Source organism: Hyperolius riggenbachi, chromosome 4 (assembly GCF_040937935.1).
Source record: "Hyperolius riggenbachi isolate aHypRig1 chromosome 4, aHypRig1.pri, whole genome shotgun sequence".
Taxonomy (NCBI): Eukaryota; Metazoa; Chordata; class Amphibia; order Anura; family Hyperoliidae; genus Hyperolius; species Hyperolius riggenbachi.
The window spans coordinates 352,013,139-352,038,097 of NC_090649.1; the positions used below are offsets into that span (position 1 = coordinate 352,013,139).

Consider the following 24,959-nt stretch of genomic DNA (forward strand, 5'->3'; position numbering starts at 1 on the left):
CTGGTGCCTGCTGCCTACATTGCGATTTTCTGATGCCTGCTGCTTACATTGCGATTTTCTGGTGTCTGCTGCCCACATTGCGATATTCTGGTAACTGCTGCCCACATTGCGATTTCCTGGTGCCTGCTGCCCACTGTACGATTTTCTGGTGCCTGCTGCCCACATTGCGATATTCTGGTAACTGCTGCCCACATTGCGATTTTCTGGTACCTGCTGCCCACTGTACGATTTTCTGGTGCCTGCTGCCTACATTGCGATTTTCTGATGCCTGCTGCTTACATTGCGATTTTCTGGTGTCTGCTGCCCACATTGCGATATTCTGGTAACTGCTGCCCACATTGCGATTTCCTGGTGCCTGCTGCCCACTGTACGATTTTCTGGTGCCTGCTGCCCACATTGCGATATTCTGGTAACTGCTGCCCACATTGCGATTTTCTGGTGTCTGCTGCCCACATTGCGATTTTCTGGTGCCTGCTGCCCACATTGCGATTTTCTGGTGACTGCTGCCCACATTGCGATTTTCTGGTGACTGATGCCCACATTGCGATTTTCTGGTGTCTGCTGCTCACATTGCGATATTCTGGTAACTGCTGCCCACATTGCGATTTTCTGGTGCCTGCTGCCCACTGTACGATTTTCTGGTGCCTGCTGCCCACTGTACGATTTTCTGGTGCCTGCTGCCCACATTGCGATTTTCTGGTGTCTGCTGCCCACATTGCGATTTTCTGGTGCCTGCTGCCCACATTGCGATTTTCTGGTAACTGCTGCCCACATTGCGATTTTCTGGTGACTGCTGCCTACATTGCGATTTTCTGGTGACTGCTGCCCACATTGCGATTTTCTGATGCCTGCTGCCCACATTGCGATTTTTCTGGTGTCTGCTGCCCACATTGTGATATTCTGGTAACTGCTGCCCACATTACGATTTTCTGGTGCCTGCTGCCCACTGTACGATTTTCTGGTGCCTGCTGCCCACATTACGATATTCTGGTAACTGCTGCCCACATTACGATTTTCTGGTGTCTGCTGCCCACATTGCGATTTTCTGGTAACTGCTGCCCACATTGCGATTTTCTGGTGACTGCTGCCCACATTGCGATTTTCTGGTGACTGCTGCCCACATTGCGATTTTCTGGTGACTGCTGCCCACATTTTGATTTTCTGGTGTCTGCTGCCCACATTGCGATTTTCTGGTGACTGCTGCCCACATTACGATTTTCTGGCCCACATTACGATTTTCTGGTGAACGCTGCCCACATTACGATTGTCTGGTGAATGCTGTCCACGTTACAATACTCTGGTCACTGCTGCCCACGTTACAATTTTCTGGTGACCGCTGCCCACGTTACAATTTTCTGGTGACCGCTGCCCACGTTACAATTTTCTGATGACTGCTGCCCACATTACGATTTTCTGGTAACTGCTGCCCACATTACGATTTTCTGGCCCACATTACGATTTTCTGGTGAACTCTGCCTACATTACAATTTTCTGGCCCACATTACGATTGTCTGGTGAAATGCTGCCCACTTTACAATTAATTTACAGTGAGGGGCCCCATCCAATTATTCGCAGGGGGGCCCAGTGATTTCTAGTTACTCCCCTGCATATACTACACTAGACGTATGACTATGGTAGGGATTAGATTGTGAGTACCTCTGAGGGACAGTTAGTGACAAGACAATATATTCTGTACAGCGCTGCGGAAGATGTCGGCGCTAATTAAATACTAAATAATAATATACTTTGTAGAAGAAAGGGGCTGGCACTACACACACATCACTTTTCTTGTGAGCAGGGTCGGGGTAGTAGTACAGCTCTCTCCCTGCAATACTGCCACTTCAGCGTGCTCTGGTATCAGAAACTTGAAATGCAGCAATTGTAGAAGATGAAAAGTGAATCGGCACTGCTGTGACGTAGCTTTTATTGATATCCAAGTTTAAGGCTAATTTCACACCAGGACGTTGCGTTAGAGGGGGCGTTAAGGTCGCATAACGTCCCCCTAACTCAACGCCTGGTGGTGCTGGATCTGGACGTCAGAGTGCGTTGTGCAGCTCACTCTGGCGTCAGTGATGCCGTGATGCGCACTCTTGTGCGCATGCGGCATCACGTGGTCCCGCCGGCCAATCGCCGCACAGAGCGGCTGCTTCAGGAAGTAAACACTGCACGTCATAACGTGCAGTGCATATTAATTAGCCATGTGCCTGGCCTCTCTCCGCTCCTCCCCAACATTACTGAGCATGTGCAAGCAGTCTAACGCGGCTCAGCCGCGTCCAAAGTACTGCATGCAGTACGTTGTCTTGTGACGCAGCATTACAATGTAATGCAACGTCCGCACTGTGAACAGCCCCATTGATTTTTCATTACTGTGCGGTGGGCTGCGTTACAGGCTGCTCTAACGTGCGCCTGTAACGTCCCACTGTGAAACCAGCCTGAAACATCTGCTTGTCAGGCATAGTTTGATTACATGACTAGGTGAACAATAATTGCACATACCATGTGGGTAGGAGCTGATGTTGGGTGCCGGTGGTGCTGGGAGCAGGAGCCTGACGGCAGTTTCGCGCCTAGTTGCGCTTCTGTGGAGGCTGCCTCCTTAAAAGCGCAACTCTGCACGAAACGGCCGTCAGGCTCCTGCTTCCAGAACCCACCGCACCCAACAACAGCTCTTACCCACATGGTATGTGCAATTATTATTCACCTATTTATGTAATGAAACTATGCCTGACAAGCAGATGTTTTAAACTTGGATATCAATAAAAGCTATGTCACAGCAGTGCCGGTTCACTTTTCATCTTCTACAATTAAAGCTATGTCACAGCAGTGCTGGTTCACTTGTCATCTTCTACAATTGCTGCATAATAATCTTGCATGATCACCATCTCAGTAAAGGATCAAGCCTTTAAAGTGTTGCTATCATATAAAGCTGGCATAGTGGGGTCTGAACCCTCTATAACAGTAATTATAGATTGATGATATACCTTGAAATTAATCAGCACTCTGTATTTGATTTTATATAAAAAATTATATTTGCTTATCATACACCATATATACAAAATATGAACAGTTCCAAATAGTGTTTCCGTCTTACAGTATTCAATGTCATCAGGCCTTTATTGCCAAGCAATCTTGAATCTAAGTACATTCAAAAAAAGAATATAACAGTTGTGCTATGTAGAATAGGCTCAAAAGTAGTCTCATCTGTATTGGTAGATATGTATATAGTAGCTGTGTAAAACTTGCAGTACATTTCTTGAAAAAATAAAAAAAATAGCTTCTAACATATCTTCTTGCTAGCATATTAACAGAACTTAAAGGGATACTGTAGGGGGGTCAGGGGAAAATGAGTTGAACTTACCCGGGGCTTCTAATGGTCCCCCGCAGACATCCTGTGCCCGCACAGCCACTCACTGATGCTCCAGCCCCGCCTCCAGTTCACTTCTGGAATTTCTGACTTTAAAGTCAGAAAACCACTGCGCTTGTGTTGCCGTGTCCTCGATCCTGCTGATGTCACCAGGATCGTACTGCGCAGGCACAGACCATACTGGGCTTCTGCTATACACTCCTGGTGACATCAGCGGGATCGAGGACACGGCAACGCAGGCGCAGTGGTTTTCTGACTTTAAAGTCAGAAATTCCAGAAGTGAATCGGAGGCGGGGCCGAGCATTGGTGAGTGGCTGCGCTGGCACAGGATGTCTGCGGGGGACCATTAGAAGGCCCGGGTAAGTTCAGCTCATTTTCCCCCGTCCCCCCTACAGTATCCCTTTAAAGGGAACCTAAACTGAGGATATGGATTTTTCCTTTCAAAATAATACCAGTTGCCTGACTCTCCTGCTGGTCCTGTGTCTCTAAGGGCCCGTTTCCACTATAGCGAATCTGCATGCGTTTCCTGCATGCAGATTCCCACAGCCAAGACAAGTGGATGGGCCTGTTTCCACTTGTCAGTTTTCCTGAGCGGTTTTCTGTGCAGGATTTTTCTGCACGGCAGAGCCCTCAGAATTCGCCTGCATGTGAAATGCATGCGAATCGCCACTAATGTATTTAATAGGGAAATCGCCTGCAGCTTTGGTATGCGAATTTTCATGCAAATTTGCATGGAAATCAATAGAAAAGCACACCGGCACTGCCATGGTTAAATTCGTATACAGCGTCATCCATGCAAATTTTCATGCAAATTCGCACTAAAATTTGCATACAACCGCACGAGAAATTCGCATCCGCATGCAAATTTTTACCGCAGGGATTTTCACCGCACAAGTGGAAACGGGCCCTAACACTTTTAGCCACAGCCCCTCAACAAGCATGCATAGCTAGAGCTAAGGCTTAACACACACCATACAATCTTGGTTGTTTAATCTTACCACTTTCATGTAGTATAAGAGCTTGTCCAATCAATCATTCAAGGCATTTTCAATCTGTTGGCCCTTATACTACATAGATATGGTAAATCTGTGCAACCAAGATTGTATGGTGTGTGTTGAGCTTAAGACTGATCCAGCTTTTTATCTCTTGATTCAAGTAATTTCGACACATCTACAGTTTGTGACATGTAAAGCAACAAGCACAAGGATATGAGAAGACCTGTGTCTGTCAGGAAAATGGGAATTAAATTTAGCATGATCTACCAATAGTGGGAGCAGAAAAGATAAAAAAAAATTGATGATCCTTTCATCATATGCCCTATTCATTTATAAACAAGCGTGTTGAGTTCAATAAAAAACCTTTGAGAATGCAAGACATTTGTGAAAAACCATTATATCTGCTACATGTGCATCAACTGATCACCTGCTCAGAGGCTGTAAAGCTGCAAAATGCTTTCAAATTGCTTTTATTGTAACAGTGATTAGCATGTGACAACTTATCTCCAGTTTCACAGGAGCTTCAATTCCCTAAAGATGCAAAGCCTGCCTAAAGTCATTGGAAGGGGGGAGGATGTGGAGCAGCAGAGTACATCTGTTTCCTCCAAATGCACTGTGGTATGTGGCAATGGACTTCATGGCGAATATTGCGCTAAGATAAGCCTGGTCAAGGTCTTTCCTGTGGTACACCTAGAGAAAGCGGTCAAAATATATGCTATCTTAGATGACCAGAAAAATCTATCACTAGCAAGTGCAGAATTCTTTGATCTTTTCAGCATTGAAGGAGAACCACACTCTTAAACTCACACTGGTGACACACTGTCTGGGCTAGGGGCTTGCCTAGCATTTGTCCTTGGCAGATGCCACAAAAATCACCCTCGTTCACAGCCAGAGGGGGTAGGCATGGTTGCAGGACACTTAAGGCAGAGAAGGAAACAGGTGGCCCTGAAGGGTCCTGCAGGTGCCCTCTGGTTCTCAAGTATGCATAAGTTGCTGAGGCTCTTGGTGAGCTTGATGCTGGGAGTTGCGTGCTGGGGGGGGGGGGGGATTGGCTTGTAGTTAGTAGTGGCCATTAGCCCCTTCCACACCGCACGTGATTAATTCGAGGAGAGATATTCTGTTCGTTTTTCCGCGGTTCTTTTTTGCGGCTCTGAGTTCTCTGTTTAGGATGTTGTTTACTCCCCTGCAATGTTTCTGATTGCCAGACTTGTACGCTGCTTCCTTGTTCCTCCGCAGTTGCCAGCGTTTCTTGGAGAACCATGGTTTGTCATTCGGGTAGAGTTTGAAGGCTTTTGTTGGTACGCAATAGTCCTCACAAAAACTGATCTACGAGGATATGTTGTCCGCCCACTCGTCTAGAATTGGTGCTTCCAGGGCCTTCCAATCCGTACATTCGAAACAGGCTTGAAGCTGTAGTTTGGCATCACTTGACCATACTTTGGTTGACTTAAAGCGGTTTAACACCCAGCATTACAACTTTGCTTTAAAAGATTGCTTACAGCTTAGAAATTATTATGCCAGATTTTTTTTAAAGCAGAAATTCACTGAATGGGTTAAACATGACATTTTAGTGTTGGATTTAACTAGGAATCGCATCCATTCTTATCTTTAGTTACAAATGTATCTTTGTTTGGAATGCAAGTAGACCTCTGAAAAGCCTGCCGGGGAAGCCCTCTTTGTTCTCTCAGAGCAGTGTTTGTTTATTACTTTGTAAATAGATACATTTGTAACTAAACCTAAGCACGGAGGAGGATTTCTAGCTAAATGCTGCACTAAAATGTCATGTTTAATCCATTCAGTGAATTTCTGCTAAAAAAAAAATCTGGCATAATCTTTTCTAAGCTGTAAGCAATCTTTTAAAGCAAAGTTGAAATGCTGGGTGTTAGACCACTTTAAGGACCGGTTTCACAATTTCTAGGCACCTCCTGTAAGTGGGTGTCAGGTGGATGAGGCAGTGGTCAGATGAGCCTAGTGCTTCCCACGGGATGTCATTGTAAGCATCTCTCAGGACTGTATAGCAGTGGTCTAGAGTGTTAGCTATCCTTTAGCTACTACATTGGTCCCATCCTCCCCCTAAATTTTAAACTACAACAGCTCCCAACCATTAAATTCACTCTTCAAATCTGGCGTGCAACAGCTAGCTCAGCTAATGTAAAATCCCTCCCTTCCCCATTATTTAAGTTCTTGGTAATCTTGCCTTTCAACTAGGACTATGAGGATTTTATGTCCACTTGGTATGGTCTGGGATATTTTAACTGGACCGACCCTCTAGCAGGGAAACTATTAACTAGATCCTCCTTAAAAGAAAATATCTCCTTCACCCCCAACTTACAATGGAGTATAATCAAACTAGCCACTTTCTCCGTACCTACATACATAATATTCTCTCTATAATTTCTTATACCCTGTTTGAGCATTTGTGTGATCATGAAGGACAACAAAAGGGTTTAATAACATATCCCAGATCTATACCCTGTTGCATACGGGGTTGAGTTCATAGAGTTCATGGTATTGATAGCTGAGGGGAAGAAGCTGTTCCTGTGCCTTGAGGTTCTGGTTGCGATGGACCGAAATTACACCCTGAAGGGAGCCTACTGAAGAAGTGGAAACCTGGGTGTGTGGGTTCATGGGCAATGTCCAATGCAGTCTGGAGTTGGAGGAGGTCCAGATGGGGGAGAGGTCTCTGCTGATCTGATAACCCTCTGCAGTTTGCGTCTGTTGCTGGCAGAGGAGCCAGCATACCAGACCAGGATGGAAGAACACAGGACAGATTTGATTGTGGCGGAGTAGAAACTTGTCAGTAGTTTCTGGGTCATACTGAACTTTTTCAGTTGGCGGAGAAAGAAAAACCTCTGCTGGGCTTTTCTCTGCGTGAAGGTGGTGTTGGTTTTCCAAGTCAGGTCCTTGGAGATGGTAGTGCCCATGCACAGGGGACTCTTACAACTTCTGTGCCATCAATGCAGATTGGAGGTGGGGGTATGTGCTTCCTAACCACTTAATGACAACCAGACTTATAAAAATGTCCTGCTAGAGCCTCTTAATGGATCCAGGACGTTTTTATAAGTCCAACAGTGCTGCTGCCGCTGTGTGCATGCACGTGCGTACACCCATGCGAGTGTGTTCCCGCGTGCGCGCTCTCACAGGTGCACGTGTGTTCCCGTGTGAGTGCACGTGAGATTAGTGAGGAAAAAAACCAGAACAAATACACCTTTATTTCCAAATCCTATATTGTCACCCTACTTTGTACTAGGGACATAATTAAAATCTTGTGATAACCAGGACAGCTAGGCAGATAAAATGTCTGGGTTTTATGTACAGTAGCAGTGTTTATATTAAAACTATAGGGGATGAAATTGGAGAAATAGCGGTTTTTCATTTTTTCCTTGTTTTTCCCTTTAAAATGCATAGAAAATAAAGTAATTACTGAAAACAAATATCAACCCCAAAAAGCCTAATTGGTGAAAAAAACAATATATAGATTTCATTGTGATTTGTAGTGATTAAGATATTGGCAAATGAAAGGGATGAGCACTGAAAGGTGAAAATCACTCTTGTCCGTTAGGGTAAAAACCTCTTTGGGGTGAACTGGTTAAAGTTGACAGCCAACCTCACGTTTTTGCGGTGTTGTGGACCATGCCATTTTCCCTACATCAGTGACCGATTGTCAACCTGATGGTGACACTCCTGCTCATAATTATTTGTAATGAGGCCAACTATGATGGTGTCGTCCGCTAACTTTATCACTTTTACAGAGTTTGCAGAGGATCTGCAGTTGTTAGTATATAGGGAGAATAGTACCGACGATAGTACACATCCTTGAGGGGGGCCCCTGTGTTGGTATTGCTTGGCTGAGACTGGATTTTGCCTAGCTTGACTGTCTGGGATCTGTTACTGAGGAAGTCCTTGATCCACTGGCATATGGTAGGATGGATCTTGAGCAACGTTCTGAAGTATTTAGGGGCTGATGGTGTTAAATGCCAAGTTAAAGTCTAGCAGGAAAAGTCTGGCATAAGAGCCTGGTCTATCTAGGTAAAAACAAAAAACACCAAGAGCCCCAATAGTGTAATATGTACTGGTAAATGGTTACTAGATAGAGTAAATATTAATACTCACAAACCAGGGTTACCATTAGGCAACCACTGTAAAGGCAGGTGGGGAGATTTTCCTGACCCCACTCAGGAATAAGAAGTCGCTCTTTGTAGATGAGAAAAGGGGGGGTTCAACCCTCCACCCAGGGTGGACTCAATATTATGCAGGAGAACAGAGGCGCCAAAAGGATAAAAGGAAGCTAAATGAGCTTAAAAACCAAATTCTTGGTAAATAGAGGAGGTAGCGGTGGACTTACCTCCTCCAAGTAGACACACAACGACTGTAGTAAACACACTCAATATATTTTATTTATGAACTCCAAATATGCAACGTGTTTCGAAGGTTTGATCCCGCCTCATCAGGCAATAACAACGGAGCAATAGCATATGTGGTCAGTAGAAGACCCAGGCACCTCTCTGGTCTATCTAGGTGGTCATTGACAAGCTCCAAGGAGATGTTTAGGGCGTCCTTAGTGGACCTGTTCGCTCTTGTATGCAAACTGGAACGGGTCCATCCGGGCCTTTGTGTAGAGTTTGAGAAGTGGCAGAACCATGCTTTCAAAAGTTTTCATGATGACTCATGAAATGGCATGAACCAGTTTACATTTGTGTAACACAAAGTATGCGGTGGAGCACACGCTGGATAGGGTGGCGTGCCAATACCCCAGTCCCTGTGCCTCCAGGGAACACAGATGCACACACCGAAGAAGGTCGGCACCGCCAGTAATGTAAATAGCTCTTTTAATAGAACATGGCAGCAATGACAGACGCTGTTTCGGGTGACAAACCCTTTCTCAAATTGCTCAAAAGCCAAACAGGTCGTAATGCTAATGTATTTGCTTTTCCATACTTGGTTCATGCTTACTATCGCGTTTCTGCCGAGGGTTATCCGATTTTTTATTTCATGACTACAATCACCATTTCGATCGATCTGAGAGCTGAGGAAGGTGAATTTCTGCACACACTCAATCTTTTCATTGTCAACTGCTATCTTGATATTGCCGTCACCTACTGTTGTCATGATCTTGGTTTTTTTGATATTCAGGTGTAGGCAGAAATTTGCACTTTCATCTTTGATTCGATTAATCAGATGCTGCAGACCATCCGCCGTTTCTGAGAGAAGTTGTCATCAGCATACCGAAGGTTACTTGTGAAGAGGCAGGAAGCAGGGCAGTGGTTCCCATGGTAATGGCGATACACAGCACCGTGACAGGAATCTGCTCTCCTGCTGCCTATTCACAGCAGCCGGGAGACGTGCTGCTGTGAGAGACAGGATTGAAGGAGAGGGACTGAGCAAGATATATAAGAGGGAGCGGCCGCCAGCTAAGATAACACAGCGGCGGCATCGGGGGGAGAGGAGAGACCCACGGCCCAGCTGCAAACTGCTCACGGGCCAACAGTGGGCCAGGGGTTGGGGACCCCCTGAGCTAACTTGTATGCCACTTCCTTGTTCGTCTGCAGTTGCCGTACTGTGGAGGAACAAGGAGTGCTCCCTAAAATTCATCCTCAAATCCAGAGGTATCCACTAGCGTAAGGCAGCTAGTGTAAGGCAGCTAACAGGTGTCTCCCAGCAGTACCCTCCAAGAATTGAACAGCCAGAGTGCCTTAGAACAAGGGAGCCTCAGGCACAACCATCTGTCCACCAATGTGTCTATGTACTAAAAAAAAGCTCTGTGGACAATGTCCGCACTATGTAAGTGCAAAATGTTTTCTTTAACATATTACCAATTTTTGTTAACATCAATGAGCACCAACATATACATATTTGTATAGAGATTGTGTCTTTTTTGAAAGTTGTATACAATGTATAAGATTAGATTAAATGAGCTTAAAAACCAACTTAAATGGCAAAATTGAAGGAGGAAGTGGTGGTCTTACCTCCCTCAAGCAGACACGACAACGACTGCGATTCAGACAGTCAAACACATTTATTAGGAACTCCAAAAAGAAATGCAACGCGTTTCACAGGTTCAACCCGGCTTCATCAGGCAATATAGGGAGGAGTATCAAACAATCTGCACAAGGATTCAAATTAAGCGCTTAATTTGAATCATTGTGCAGATTGTTTGATACTCCTCCCTATATTGCCTGATGAAGCGGGGTTGAACCTGCGAAACGCGTTGCATTTCTTTTTGGAGTTCCTAATAAATGTTTGACTGTCTGAATCGCAGTCGTTGTCGTGTCTGCTTGAGGGAGGTAAGACCACCACTTCCTCCTTCAATTTTGCCATTTAAGTTGGTTTTTAAGCTCATTTAATCTAATCTTATACTTTTGGCGCCTCTGTTCATTGTATACAATTTTGAGTCCACCCTTGGTGGAGGGTTGCTACCCTTTCTTCCTGTCTACAGAGAGCGACTTCTTAATCCTGAGTGGGGTCAGGACAATCTCCCCACCTGCCTTTACAGTGGTTGCCTGCTGGTGACCCTGACTTGTGAGTATTTAGCAATACAAACTTATTGCCACCTTGTCCAGTACGAATTACACTATTGGGGCTCTTGGTGTTCCCTGTTTTTATTTTTTGAAAGTGGAAATGTGCTAATGGAACTGGATAATTTTGCAAGGAGCATACAGACGGACTAAGGGGCTGTGTGTTAATGTTGTAATGCAGTAGAAAGGGGTACAGTGCTGCAGAGAAAGTGCTGGGCCATCTGTATTATTAAGTTTGATGGAACACCATCACTCTGTGCGCAGTTCCACACTGTTGAGAAACTCCACTAATAGAATGAAACTTCAGAGCACTGCCATATAATTGATTTGAAAGTTCAGAGCACTGCCATATAATTGATTTGAAAGAAGTAAGAAAGAATCTTTACCAATGTGAATTTTAAGGAAAATGTTGCTGATGTCTCTAGTTAAAAAAATCAATTACTCAATGGAGGTTTGACTGTGTGGATTTGCACACAACCGTCAGATGCATTTTAATATCGTTTTCCAGAAAAATCCAATTGCATTCCACTGTGCTTTATTTACAATGTATTGCAACTTGTCTTTATACCTCTTGAAGGAAGTCCTCAATCCGGCCTTTACTTTGCTTTATATATACCCTTTATTACTATGATTATTATTTAATATTTATATAGCACGGACATCTTCTGCAGCATTGTATAGAGTATATTGTCTTGCCACTTAACCTATTTTGGTTTCTGGACGTAGAAACTACGTCCAGAAACCATGTGCGCTACCGCGCGCCCCCGCGGCCGATCGCGCGCGTGCACGCGCACTCCCGGCCGCGGATTCGGTAGTCAGGGAATCAATGTATCGGACTATGAAGTCCGATCACTGATTCCTCTCCCCCGCTGAAAAAGCGACAGCTTCTCTCGGAAGCTGCGCCTTTTCTGGCCATTTACTGCCTGATGCGCCACTCTAAGCGTGTGTTACGCTTAGAGTGACGTCATGTAAACAAACTCATGGCCGCCATCTTGTGGCCAAAAAGTAATACTACACCTGAAAATAAAAATGAATTAAAATCAACACACATTTACATTATAAATCTATTGTTTACCCCCCACCCTCCCAAAACTACCCAAATAAAATGTTTACTATAAATAAAAAAAAACATTACAATAAAAAAAAAAAACATGTAAATATTTACCTAAGGGTCTAAACTTTTTAAATATCAATGTAAAGATTAAATATTTCTATATTTTTTTTATTTTAAACTTGTTAATAGTGATGGATGCAAAATGGAAAAAATGCAACTTTATTTCCAAATAAAATATTGTCGCCATACATTGTGATAGGGACATAATTTTAACGGTGTAATAACCGGGACATATGGGCATATACAATACGTGAGTTTTAATTATGGAGGCATGTATTATTTTAAAACTATAATGGCTGAAAACTGAGAAATAATGAATTTTTCCATTTTTTTCTTATTCTTCCTGTTAAAATGCGTTTACAGTAAAGTGGCTCTTAGCAAAATGTACCCCCCAAAGAAAGCCTAATTGGTGGCGGAAAAAACAAGATATAGATCAGTTCATTGTGATAAGTAGTGATAAAGTTATAGGCTAATGAATGGGAGGTGAACATTTCTCTCGTGAAAACCACGGAACCTGAATGGGTTAAAGGAAACCAGAGACGACGGGGGAAAGCTTGTATACATACCTGGGGCTTCCTCCAGCCCCATACGCATGGATTGCTCCCACGCCGCCGTCTTCCGCTGCCTGGATCCGCCGATACCGGGTCTCGTCATTACCGCCAGTCGGCCGGCGGACGCGGCCAAGTGTCCGCATCACAGTGGCTCCCTCCATATCCTTACGCGTGCGGCTGCATACTGCGCAGCCGCATGCGTAAGGGTATGGAGGAAGCCCCTGTGATGCGGACAATTGGCCGTGTCCGCTCTAAGTGACAGGACCCGGTACCAGCGATAGAGACAGCGGTGGATGGCGGCGCGGGAGCGATCCAGGCTTATGGGGCTGGAAGAAGCCCTAGGTATGTATAAAAGCTTTCCCTATTTTTTTATTCAGCTTCCTCTCTGGTTCTCTTTAATGGTACCTCAGGGCCTACCATAGTCGTATGTCTATGTATGTATTGTAGTCTAGACCCAGTTTAGGGGAAGCTATTTAACTCGTCTGTATGTCCTTGGAATGTGGGAGGAAACCAGAGTGCCCAGAAGAAACCCACACAGACACGAGGGAAAACATACAAACTCCTTGCAGATGGCTGGTATTAGAACCTGGGACACAATGCTGCAAGGAGAGAGCGCTAACCACTACGCCACCGTGCTACCCTTTATTTTCATTTGTGATTAAAATTTCACTCCCTTTCTCACTACTCACTTTTACAAACTGTCTTTCTCTTTGACACCCAAACAGGGCTAGCTCACTAACATTAAAGACTGACAGACGATCGATCACACAAAAACAATCAAAACCAGCGGAGGGAATGTGTGTGTGATGACGTAGGCACGCCCACGCTCCCGCTCTGCAGCCGAACCTCGCATGAATGGCGTGCCTGATGGTGCTTGATGGCCGGCAGGAATAGAAGGAAGGAAGCTGCTACCTCTACCCTCTGAACAACACAGAGATCAGTGGCAGAGTTCTTCACCCCACCAGGATCGGTGGGATCTGCAGAAAATATAACCGAGAGAGCAGCACTGCAGGCTGCAGGTTCGTTGCAAATGCAGCCCCCTAAGAAAGCGCTTAACCTGGAAGTGGTATGGAAATATTTTAAAATATTTAAAAACGTTGCCTACTAAGCAGGACCTGTCGTAGCAAACGGACAGGATCCTTGTGGCTACAAGACAGGAAGTACTTGGGGTTAAAGGGGAATTGGCTGATCTCCGAGAGAAAACAGTGAATCTGGAAGGTGAACTGGGGTCTATCCGCGTAGAGCTGACAGAACTACAGAAGGAAAGAGAGGTGCAGAAACTTTTGAATAGCGTTTTATGCTCCCAAGACGAAGATCTGCAAAACCACATGCGCAGAAACAATATCCTTGTGCATGGTTTGCCTGAGACGGTTGACCCAGATCAGCTTGGAGATGCTTTGCAAAACATTTTTTAGAGTACCTTGGAAAGAGACAGGAATCGGCAGATTAAGATGGATAGAGCTCATCGTGCTCTGAAGCCCCCTCCCAAGACACGGATCGTCCGAGAGACATATGTCGTTTGCATTACTTTAATGACAGAGAAGAAAGTACGCAAGCAAGATCAAATCGTCTTTGAAGGAAAAAATCTGCAGATTTTCCAAGACCTTGCTCCGACGACTTTGCAGCAGAGGAGGGGGTAACTTTTTGAAGAGGAAATGTGACCCTCCTTTTTTCTCCTCTGTATGTCAGTGTATATAAGCTGTGTTTTTCATTTTAGTCAGGAACCAGTCCGACGAAGGCTTTTTATAAGTCGAAAGCTCACTGTTTATCCATCTCTAAGTTAGCCAATAAATGGTATCATCCTGATTCAAAACTTCTTGTTTTTTTTTTGGGGGGGGGGGGGGGGTTGAGACATGGTGTTTTGTGTTATCTATTGAGGAACTGTAGTGGATTTGGCTGGGGCTGTGGCTCACCCTTTTTCATTTTTTGTTTTCTACTATTATTATTGTGTTACTAATATAATAATGATATGGGGAATATACTTTATCTGAGAATGACAGTTTGCTATAAGTTGACAATGTATGCAATTTGCAGAATCACTGTGAAATTTCACTAAGTGGTGGATCATAGGGGAGGGTAAGGGGGCGGGCCTGGCCGCCATCAGGCTGGAGTTGAGGTGGAGTATGCTGGTGGCGTCCAGTCCCTTCCCTAAGGGTTATCAGGGAAGGGAGGGCTAATGTGTAATTTGCTTATCTTAAAAATAGTTTCCTTTTTTTCTTTTAGAAACCTCCGTGGCTTTTCTTAGGAGGGGTGTGGAAACGGGTAGACAGTGGTTGGAGTGGGGGATGTCTGCCTGCCCCGTTGAGCAAGGATTAAGGGAATGGAAGCTGGCGATGCTCAGCCACCCCCCCCCCCCCCCCCCCCCTTCCCCATGACATATCAGAGAGAGGGGGAATGAGTAAAACGCCTCACTCAAAATTGATGTTTTTTCGATTTTTTTTGTGCTCTTTTTCTTTTTGTACTAAGCACACTGGAGATTTTTTGATACTTTTCTGATAATATAAAATGTGTTATATTATAATTACGAGACTGTAAAGATGTCTATAGGTCCGAGGTTTGGGGTTTTGATAGCATGATACAACTGGATCATATTGCACAAGGGTGAAGAGCTTATAGATGGGGAAAAGTGATGTGAAGGGATGGTATAATGCGCAAGGTACTCTCTCACTAGGTATGATGGAGCCTTATGGTTTGCTGCCAAAGGTGTAATAAGTGAGGTTTTGAATGTTTTATGAAGGGTGGCTTGGGGGGGGGGGGGGGATATCCGCCCGCCTTCAAACTGGACTAGAGTTTGAGGTTGCTGGTGGCACTCTCACCCGTGGCCCCCTATCTACTTGCTGCCTGTGGGCCGACTGACCGCTGTCATGGGGTAAACCCAGTTGTGCTGCGTGCAGTCGGCTCTGGGCACAAGATACTTTATGCCCTTCACTGGTGAGTGGATCGGGGGTCTCTTGAGGTTTAAAGGTTAGATACAACTTGGGATGAGAGGGTGGAGGAGGCGGAGGGGGAGTGAGGTTTATGAGGGGCTTTGATTGTTATTTTTATTAAGGGTCACTGAATGCAGAGGCTGTTGGAATAAGATGAGGATACAACCCCTGCACCCCCGGGCTTTGTGCCCGCGGTGTCCCGTGCCCACTCACCAAAGACTTGTGCCTGTGGTGGTGTGTGGGGGGGGGGGGCTGAGGGCTTGGCAGTGTTGCGGGGTCCATGTGTGCAGAGGTAGTGGGCTCCTGCGTCTGTGTGGTCCACTCCCCTGGGGGCCTAAAGATTGGCCGGTTCTGAGGGACCGAGGGGGGCCCTCATTGAGACGGAGGATCTCCAAGTGTCCTCGGAACGACATGGTGGTAATAGTCCACACAGTGGTTTGGTGTTGGTTAATACCAGCACTTGAAATGCATTGGTTGTATGATGTGTGGGGAGTTGGGTGTATGGAGGTCTGTTAGCAGAAGTCAGGAATGATTGGATGGAATGAATGTGGGGTTGGATGGATTTTTCTTCTTGACTATTGGCTCTTTTTTTTTTTTTTCTTCTTCTTCTTTGGTTTTCACCGCAGCCTCTCCCCCCTTATCCCTCCTCACATGTGTGTTTGATGCTTGGGCAGGTCGTCCAGAGATCCTGGTGTATCTATAACTTGTGGGGGGGGGGGACCTAAGATTATGCTAAGAGAACAGATTAAATTCAGGTCTCTGAATGTTTGTGGCCTCAATATCCCTGAGAAGAGAACTACTGTTATAGCCAGGGCTGTGGAGTTGGAGCAATTTTGGGTGCCTGGAGTCGGAGTCAGGAAAAAAAACTCCGACTCCCAATGAATTTAAACTGTAATTAAAATAGAAAATATGATACAATGTTCTATTTCTCAGATAAGTCATCATACATAATTTATATATACAGTAATAGCTGTGCTTAGTCCACAAAAATGAAATAAACCAATCAAAATTAGTTACTTGCGCTGCTTCAGTAAAGCAGTCCCTGTATTTTAAAAGTGAGATATACATATGATTGTGACTGTACAGTATATATGATGTGTACACAGGAATCTCTTATATATACACTAAATAACATCTATGCTGTAAGAATAAAGCCTGATGTGTAGCCGTGTCACTAATAGAGATGGTCAATGAGATGGAAATCATTCTGCGTTGATGCTGATTTATGCAAATGTATGCACTCTTTTCTCATGAAATCAAATCACTCAATATGTTGTTAAAATTTGGTTTGGTGACTACAAATTAAAGGGTACCTGAAAAGAAAAGTTTTAAACATACCTGGGGCTTCCTCCAGCCCCCTTCAGGCCAATCAGTCCCTCACTGTTGTTCTTCCGCCACCTGGATCTTCTGCTATGAGTCCCGGTAATTCAGCCAGTCAGCACAGTCCGGCCGCATGCTGCTCCTACAGCCAGGAGCATTCTGCACCTGCGCAATAGTTTGCATGCGCACTACGCCAGACTGGCTCAAGTACCTAGCAGAAGATCCAGGTGGCGGAAGAGGACAGCGAGGGACTGATTAGCCTGAAGGGGGCTGGAGGAAGTCCCAGGTATGTATAAAACTTTAATTTCTTCTGTCTCAGGTTTAGTTTGTTACACAGTAGTACTATACTCTACATATGCACGCCCCACAGAGCTGCTGGGAATCCACTGAGAATGTTGTGCACATTGAACATAGGTGTTGTCTATCACCCATAAACCTGGTTCAGATTGTATATGAAGAATGTGTAATAGAGGAAGAATCTCCTCAGTCCCCTGCAGAGTACCTGCACATCATTCTTACATGTACCCACAGTTACAGTGCATAGGGCCTGATAGATGTTCTTTTTTCTGGTCTGTACCTTTTTCAAGTACTCTTACCAAGGACTAGTTTTAGTCTATGACTAAAGGGAATAAATATGGCAGTCTAGATATCCTTCTCACTTCAGTTGTCTTTTAAAATTCCTAAGCGTTGGCAGTTAAGAGAGTAATTTCATGTTACATACTTTCAATCAACAAGATTGTAATATGCAAATTGGAGGAGTCGGAGTCGGTAGAATCCTAAACTGAGGAGTCAGAGTCGGTGGATTTTTGTACCGACTCCACAGCCCTGGTTATAGTATTTATATAAAGCACATATACAAATAGCTTTTATACAAGAATCACATTTTAAAGGCTCTACAAATCCTAAAATAACAGATACCCATTGGCCTATTGCAGTAATTTACCTGACACTAAAACCAAGAGGATTGTGATCATAATCTCAAGACAGGTTAGAACAGAAAACAAACACGGGCCAGATAACCTTTATATGTCAAATGCTGAAAGCCTTGGAGGAGTTTGCGGAGGGGTCAGTAGTTGTAGGGGGGGGGGTGAATTTTAACCTTGTGCTGGACCCCAACTTGGACTCTTCCTCAGGCAGATCCTGTCTCTCTAAAGGTGGCCATACATGGTACAATTTTTTATTTTTTTTCAATTAGATAATTTAGTTTGATTATTACGTTAGATCGAATATAAAGATTTTTCCAGCATGTCCGATCAGATGTGTTCTCGAAAAAACGGAATAATCATTCGAATTTCTTGATCAAAAAAAAAAATACTTTCAACTTTCATTCAATTCGATCATTTAGATCGAATAAAAGGGATAATCGAATGTTTTTATTGTACCATGTATGACCACCATAACAGTGCTATCCTCAAAGTAAGACAAAACCTAGTTAAACAAAAATGGTAGATATTTGGCGACTTCAGCACCCTAGAGACAGAGAATATACTTTTTTCCCTCACCCTCATGGTACCTACTCGCGACTTGATTTCTTCCTGATCTCTTATAATTTAAACTCGGACTATGTGAAATCGGAGATAGGTGGCGCCTCTTATTCTGACCATGCCCAGATTTCCTTGTAGATAGGTATAAGAAGCCCCAGGGAGAGAGCATCTGTATGGAGACTTAATGTCTCCCTACTGAAGAGAGGACACAGTGAAGAAAATAGTTGGAGGAAAAATTGAATATTTTGAAATTATTGCTAACACTGTTGTCTCCCCAGTTACAGTATGGGAGGGCGCATAAAAGTCATTTGGGGGATCCTAATTCAAGAAGGTAGCAGAGTTAAGAAGGAGCATGAAAGGGGAGGTAAAATATACGTTGGGAAAGATAGCAAAGTTAGAGAGTGATCATAAAAACTCTCTCTGGAAGTGTATTGGGGGAACTAACCGCTGAGAGAGAGAAATTGAAATTCCTGTTATTTATGAGAGCACAAATTTCTGTACAGAGGTGCAAACGTATGTTCTATGAATATGGCAATGAAACTAGTAGGATGCTGGCTGGATCCTAACGAGCAAGCCGTCAATTATATTCCTTTCATATGCGACCCCCAGTTTGAAAAACACTTCAGAAGTGAATCCCAGACAAAAGTATTCCAAACTTTCTATGAGGAATGTAGTATAGAAGATAAGCTGGGAAACGACATTTGTGTTTAGATTGGATAACTCTTTGCTGTGTACTGATTATTGTAAAACACTTTGTGGTGTAATGTACCTTGTATCCCTAATTTTATATTTTCATGTGGTATGGAAAGTTATGGAAGGACATTTTTTTCTTAAATAAAAAACAAACAACCACCTTGTTCTATAGGCTCAGTCCAGTCAGAGGTCCAGTCAACATGCACTAGACTAGATATATGCATGCTGAAAAAAGGAATCTTCCAAAATTCTACAATCCAAAGTGGCTGTTATGATCACGTCTGCAGCATGTACTGCTGGCTGCAGTTTTACTGAAGACCAGGAGTTTTTCATGTCATTACATGCATTTGCTTGCATAGTTTAGGTTGCACTCAAACTAGTTGCTGATTCCATCTGCAGTGGCTCTGCAGTTTTGGCCAGCTCAGGATTGAATAATTATCATTCACCTGTGTGGGAATCTGCATGTCTGCTCCCATTGGATGACCTCAGTATAAAGATCTAACGATTGGTGTAGCACACAGACGTCTGATTATTGTGTGATCTGCAGAATCACCAATAATACAGACTCCATACCCGATTATGTGGTGATCTGCAGTATCACCATCAATGCAAGTATAGAAGGCTGAGAAACAGAGGTGTAACGTGTTTGGTGCAACAGTAGAATAAATGGATAGCTCTCACCAGAGAAGCTGGTGAGTACTATCTGAAACAACAGTGCTAGACCTCACCAGGGGAGCTGGTGGGAACTAGCTGAAACAGTGCTAGCCCTCACCAGGGGAGCTGGTGGGTACTAGCTGCAACAACAGTAGTATAAATAATAGGCCTTACCAGAGGAGCTGGTAAAGTACTAACAGCAAGAGTGACAACAAAGTTTGGCTAAACCTTAACTTACCAGGGGAGCTGGTAAGGTACTATCAGCACAAGCGACTGAATAGTTTAACTAGACCTTACCAGAGGAGCTGGTAAGGTACTATCAGTCACAGGAGCTGTATAACTTAAACTAAACCTCGCCAGAGGAGCTGGTGGGTATTAGACAGAAGAGCACCTCACCAGTGCCAAGGGCCCACTGGTGAGTGGAGGGGTCAGACAGGCAAGGTTCGGCAACTGAGAGACTAATACAGTACAGAAACGTGAGGCAGAAGAATAGTGAGTTATCAGGCAGAGGTTCAGCAACTAAAGTCAGATAGGCAGAAGTACAGAATCGATAAGCAATAGCAAGGTCAGAGTATAGCCAGAATCATACACAGGTAATCAGTAATACAATATAACAATAGTCCTAGTCTTGTGTGAAATCCCTGGTTTCCTCCCAGATAAAAGCACACTGGATACTAGTCTAAGGTCTGAGCGCTAACACGAGTATATTCGCAACAGCAGACAAGTTGCAAATGACCAGTGAAGGCTTAAGAAGCCGAGGAGAGCTCACAGCCGTGCCCCTTACCAATCAGCCAATCCGAGCGGCGTGAGCCACCTCTGACGTCAGCCGACTGGCAGGTCAGCTGACACGCCTTCTTCCAGCATAAAGGTCATGTCTCCGCGTGCGCCCACGCGATACAGAGACCCTATGAGCACGAGACAGTACCGTTCCCGGCGTGCTAGACGCCGACGGAACGGATGAGGCCTGTGAACTGGGAACTAAGGCGACTGCGGACACGCAGGGTATACAATCTGCTTCCTGCAGGGCTCCACGGGCTATCATAGTTTCAGATCAGTCTGTTACTCTGTCTCGCCCCCCCCCCCTCCCCCGTTCCTAGTCCGTGGACTGCACTGGCTCCTGCGCAGGGGTCAGTGAGTCCTAGTTCAGTAGTTGTTACTTTGCTAGTCTTGCATCATATATCGGTTCATCGCCAATATATATGCACACTAGCGTGTTCGTGTTACGTTAATACATCAGTGTCGCTGATATATACGTACTCGAACTGTTTATATCCTGTGTTCAGTCAGTTAGTTTCCAGCACGTTTTGGTAGGTTGCGCGTATCGTGATCACCCGTGCTTAGCTAGTTCAGTCCTGTTCCTGTTGCCTTGCGTGGATTGCGCTCGCTTCTGCGTAGAAGTAGCGAATCCTTCCTAGTCCTGCTCCAGTTCTTAGTTAGTCTTCCTTTCTTATGTCATATATCGGTTTATCGCCGATATATACATATGTCAGTTAGTCGTTTGTAGTTCATTGATAGCTGTAATCATAATACGCTAGGAAATCATACCTATTGTATATTTGTGTGTATTACGACTGCCTTCTTTGACTCTATTTCCCGACTATTCTGTCCTGTCCTTGTGAGGCACGCCACCGCTGCAATCGCATTGGCTGCCTCATTACAGTCTGTCTTGTTATGGATGCTCGCTGTCACTTAAGCAGTGACTAGTTTAGCAAGCGTTCATTCTGTTACCTGTCCTGATCTTCTGAGTTCTGGTTTATGCGCTCAGCGCTACCTTCAGCTGAGCCACTATAGTGAAAGGATTGTTTGTGGCTGTTCCGATCTATGCCTGCTCTGTGCGCCACATCTCCTGTTGGAGTCAGTCCTCTCCTCCACTAAACTGGGGATATCCTGGTTCCTTGTGCTAGCGTGTGTACCTCCTTCACGTCAGATTATGCATGTCGTGCTGACTGTGGAGAATATACCACCAAGCGTAACAGTGACTATACTCACAGCTGTACACACAGAACACTGAAGTAAGTTTTCCAGTGGCAGCCATAGACTACAGCGCACAGCTCGCGGAAGTCTTTTATTTGTGAATACCGTAGCAGCAATTGCAACAGTTTTTACTCTCATCTGTCTTTTCTACTTATAAATTGTAGCTCTAATTTAGTGGTTGAAAGCATGGTCCCCAGAGATCGAAGCCCTAATGTGGCTTGAACAGCTGTATAACTACCTCTGTCCAAAATGTAATCTCCCCTTCTCCCACCTGTATTGAGAACTTGAAAAACTGTCCTGTCTCTGCAACTTCTTTCACCATTAAATTCAACATTTGCTATCCCTTAAGATTTTCAAAAGCAGCCTTAAAAACTGACCTCTTCAGGCAAGCATGCAATCTGACTTAAAACTTGAGAGGTTTTTAGTTGGCCATCCATTTTGATTCCAGTTTACTACTTAATCGGCACAACTTCTCAAGTCGCTCTTCTAATTTTGTTTCACCCTTCTGTTGATTTGATGTATTATGTTATTGTCTCTATCTGTGCCACCTACTTGTAGCGCGCCACAGAAAATGCTCTTATTCCTTTGAATTATATTATTACAGGCACACTGCTAATTATCTTTTCTTTTTCTTTTTTTCCTTTTTAGGCTCTTTTGGATTTGTATCTTCTAGAAAACGCAGATGAAATGAGCAAACATGCCATCGTATCCTTTCCATGAAAACATTTATTTTATTTTATTTAATTGTCTTAAAGTTTTGGTTATGAGTGTTAAAATGAACCTTCAGATTTGTAGAACATGCTCATATCATGAGTGATGATAAAGCTTCTGTACATATCATAGCAGCATGTTAAAGTGAACCTCCGGACTAAAAATCAACTCAGCAGCACTGAAAAGGCTTGGTGTTTCTTTAACAGTTTCACAGCATCAGAACTTTGTTTCTCTTATACAAGCCTCATTTTTAGCTGTACAGAAAAAAACTGCCCGGGCTTTTTTCCCCTGATGCTGTGCAAAGCATGATGGGATTGCTGAGTTGTTGCTCTCATTCTGCTGTTTTGGTGCAATTTTTTTTTTTTACATTTTGATTTTGACATTTGAAGCCTAGCGTGTGCAGCTGGGAGGGGTAATCAGGACACAGGATAGTTGGAACTGTGTCTCCTGCTCCTTGTCACCTCCTTTCAACCAAAAAGATGGCTGCCCCCATGACAAAGATGGCAGCCCCCATGAATCACAAACATTTGCCTGTTCTTTTAAAACAGGGTGGGTAAAAAATTATATTACCTATCTATTCTAATTAACATAACTAATGTAACTTAATGACAGTATGTTTGTTCAGGCTGAAGTTCCCCTTTAAGTCCCATTGTGTGTGGTAAGCCAAGACTGGCTTGGAAGTTCAATCCGCAAATTACTCCTGAAATTATATACAGCCATCACATTAGAGAACACATGGCTCTACTCTGGTTTGTACTGCTCTGGTGGAAGGAGGGGGGGGGGGGTTCGGAGGAATCTGAGGCTGTGCTACACACATTTAAAATATGCATACACAAAAATTCCAGTAGTTCCAGAGTAAAATGTAATGCAAACTATTATGTTTCTATGTATCTTTGACTCAACATAGTATGAATTCTGACGGCTCTGAACTTCTAAAGGGGAGGTTTTGGACTAGACCTCCTCCTCATGGAGGATTATCATTCCTGGGCCTGCATACTTTTTAGCAGATGGTGTTAATGACATATTTTACAGCATGAAACATAGAGGAAAATCAACCAATGAATACTATTTATTTAATTAGTAAAGAATAATTTCCTGAAACTTCTCATAACCATGAACTGTCCATCATCCTTGAATGCAGCAAATATTACAACTACTTCTGGTTTGGACAGTTCAGACAACCAAAGGAAATATTATCATTCCTGGGCCTGCATACTTTTTAGCAGATGGTGTTATTCAGCCTTGGTGAACTAGCCACAGAATTGTTACATTATTGTGCCCTGTGAGCCCGCACAAACTCTACAGCAGTGTTTGCATCTCTCTCAAGCAAACTGTTACAGACTGTAAAGCGTTCATTAGCTGCGTCTGTTGCACTGTTTCAGCAATACCTTTAATTATTTCTCTGGCCTCTATTATCAAGGTCTTTTATGATCCTGAAGGCCTGCTTTAGTTGGTGATCCTGCCTGCTGCATTGCTTTTTAAGGCGCTTGATATCTCCCGCCTGAGCCTTGGCCGTGCTAGTAATGGCCTCTACTTTAGCTGATAGCGATTGGATATCCCCCTCGCACGGAAGCTACCGCTGTTTGCAGAGCGGATTTCAAATCTCCAGGCACTGCATTTAGATCACCCAACGTAAGTACCTTAGCTTGGGGAAGCTGCTCTTCGTGCGATCTCTGTGAAGTGTCACCAGAGGGTTGGTGCGTCACACTCTGATTGTCCAGATCCGGCGCCATCTTGCTTCTCATGCTAGTACTCGAAGAGGCCGTCTGCGACTTAAAAATCTCCGGTACTCCTCTCTGTGAGTTGCTCGGAGAGGTCTTCCTCGGCTTCCTGGTCTGCTTAGCCTGCTTATCTTTCTCTTTTTCCCATCTTTGCAGAGTGGTTGCGTGCCAAAACTAGCCTTTAGGTGTCTGTCTCCCCGGAGCTTCTCGCTTACACGTCCTGCTCCATCGGCTTTTGGCATGCCCCCTTCCGTTCACCCCCCCCCACCCCACTATGAGCTTTCTTGAGGTCACACAAACGTGAACAAGTTAAATGTATTCTATGGCACACTAGAGGTCTAAATGCCTATTTCTATAGATCACTAATATTCAATTACCTTAAGTCTCACTTGACCCACTTGGTCATTCTGCTGGAAATGCATCTCATGGGTAGCAGAGTTCTGGCACTTGAGACCGTGGGTAGGACATTATTACAGCTCTTCATACTTGAGTGGGATCAGTATACTGATTAAGAAGGGCCTACTCCTACGTCCTTGAAGGAGTATACATCCCCCCGGATGCCGACATCAAGAATGCTTTGCACACACTCAGCTATGTCATCTCGATGCGAGAGACATCCCTCCCGGACTCCCTCTTTATCATTCTAGGGGACTTCAATAGTGCAAACCTTCGCCAAGAGCTGCCTCGATACAAACACATCACCTGCCCCACCAGGAACCAAAACACCCTGGACCACTGTTACACGGTCCTAAAAGAAGCATACAAGGTGACTCGCCGGGCTGCCCTAGGCAACTCTGACCACTGCCTAATACACCTGATCCCCACCTACAAAAGGCAGCTCAAATCCTCCAAGCCAACTGTCAGGACTGCCAAAAAGTGGACAGAGGAGGCCAAGTGGAAACTTCAGGCCTGCTTCGACAGCACTGACTGGTCTGCCCT

General features: G+C 44.4%; 1 protein-coding gene across 1 annotated transcript in view; it reads left to right on the forward strand.

Annotated features, from left to right (window-relative positions):
* The window catches only part of LOC137504020 (protein ELYS-like), an 831,023-nt gene that overhangs the window by 64,564 nt on the left and 741,500 nt on the right, over window positions 1-24,959 (forward strand). Inside the window, exon 4 of the mRNA XM_068231910.1 lies at window positions 22,237-22,293. Within this exon, the coding sequence (XP_068088011.1) occupies window positions 22,237-22,293 (57 nt within the window). The remainder of the gene's footprint in view (window positions 1-22,236; window positions 22,294-24,959) is intronic.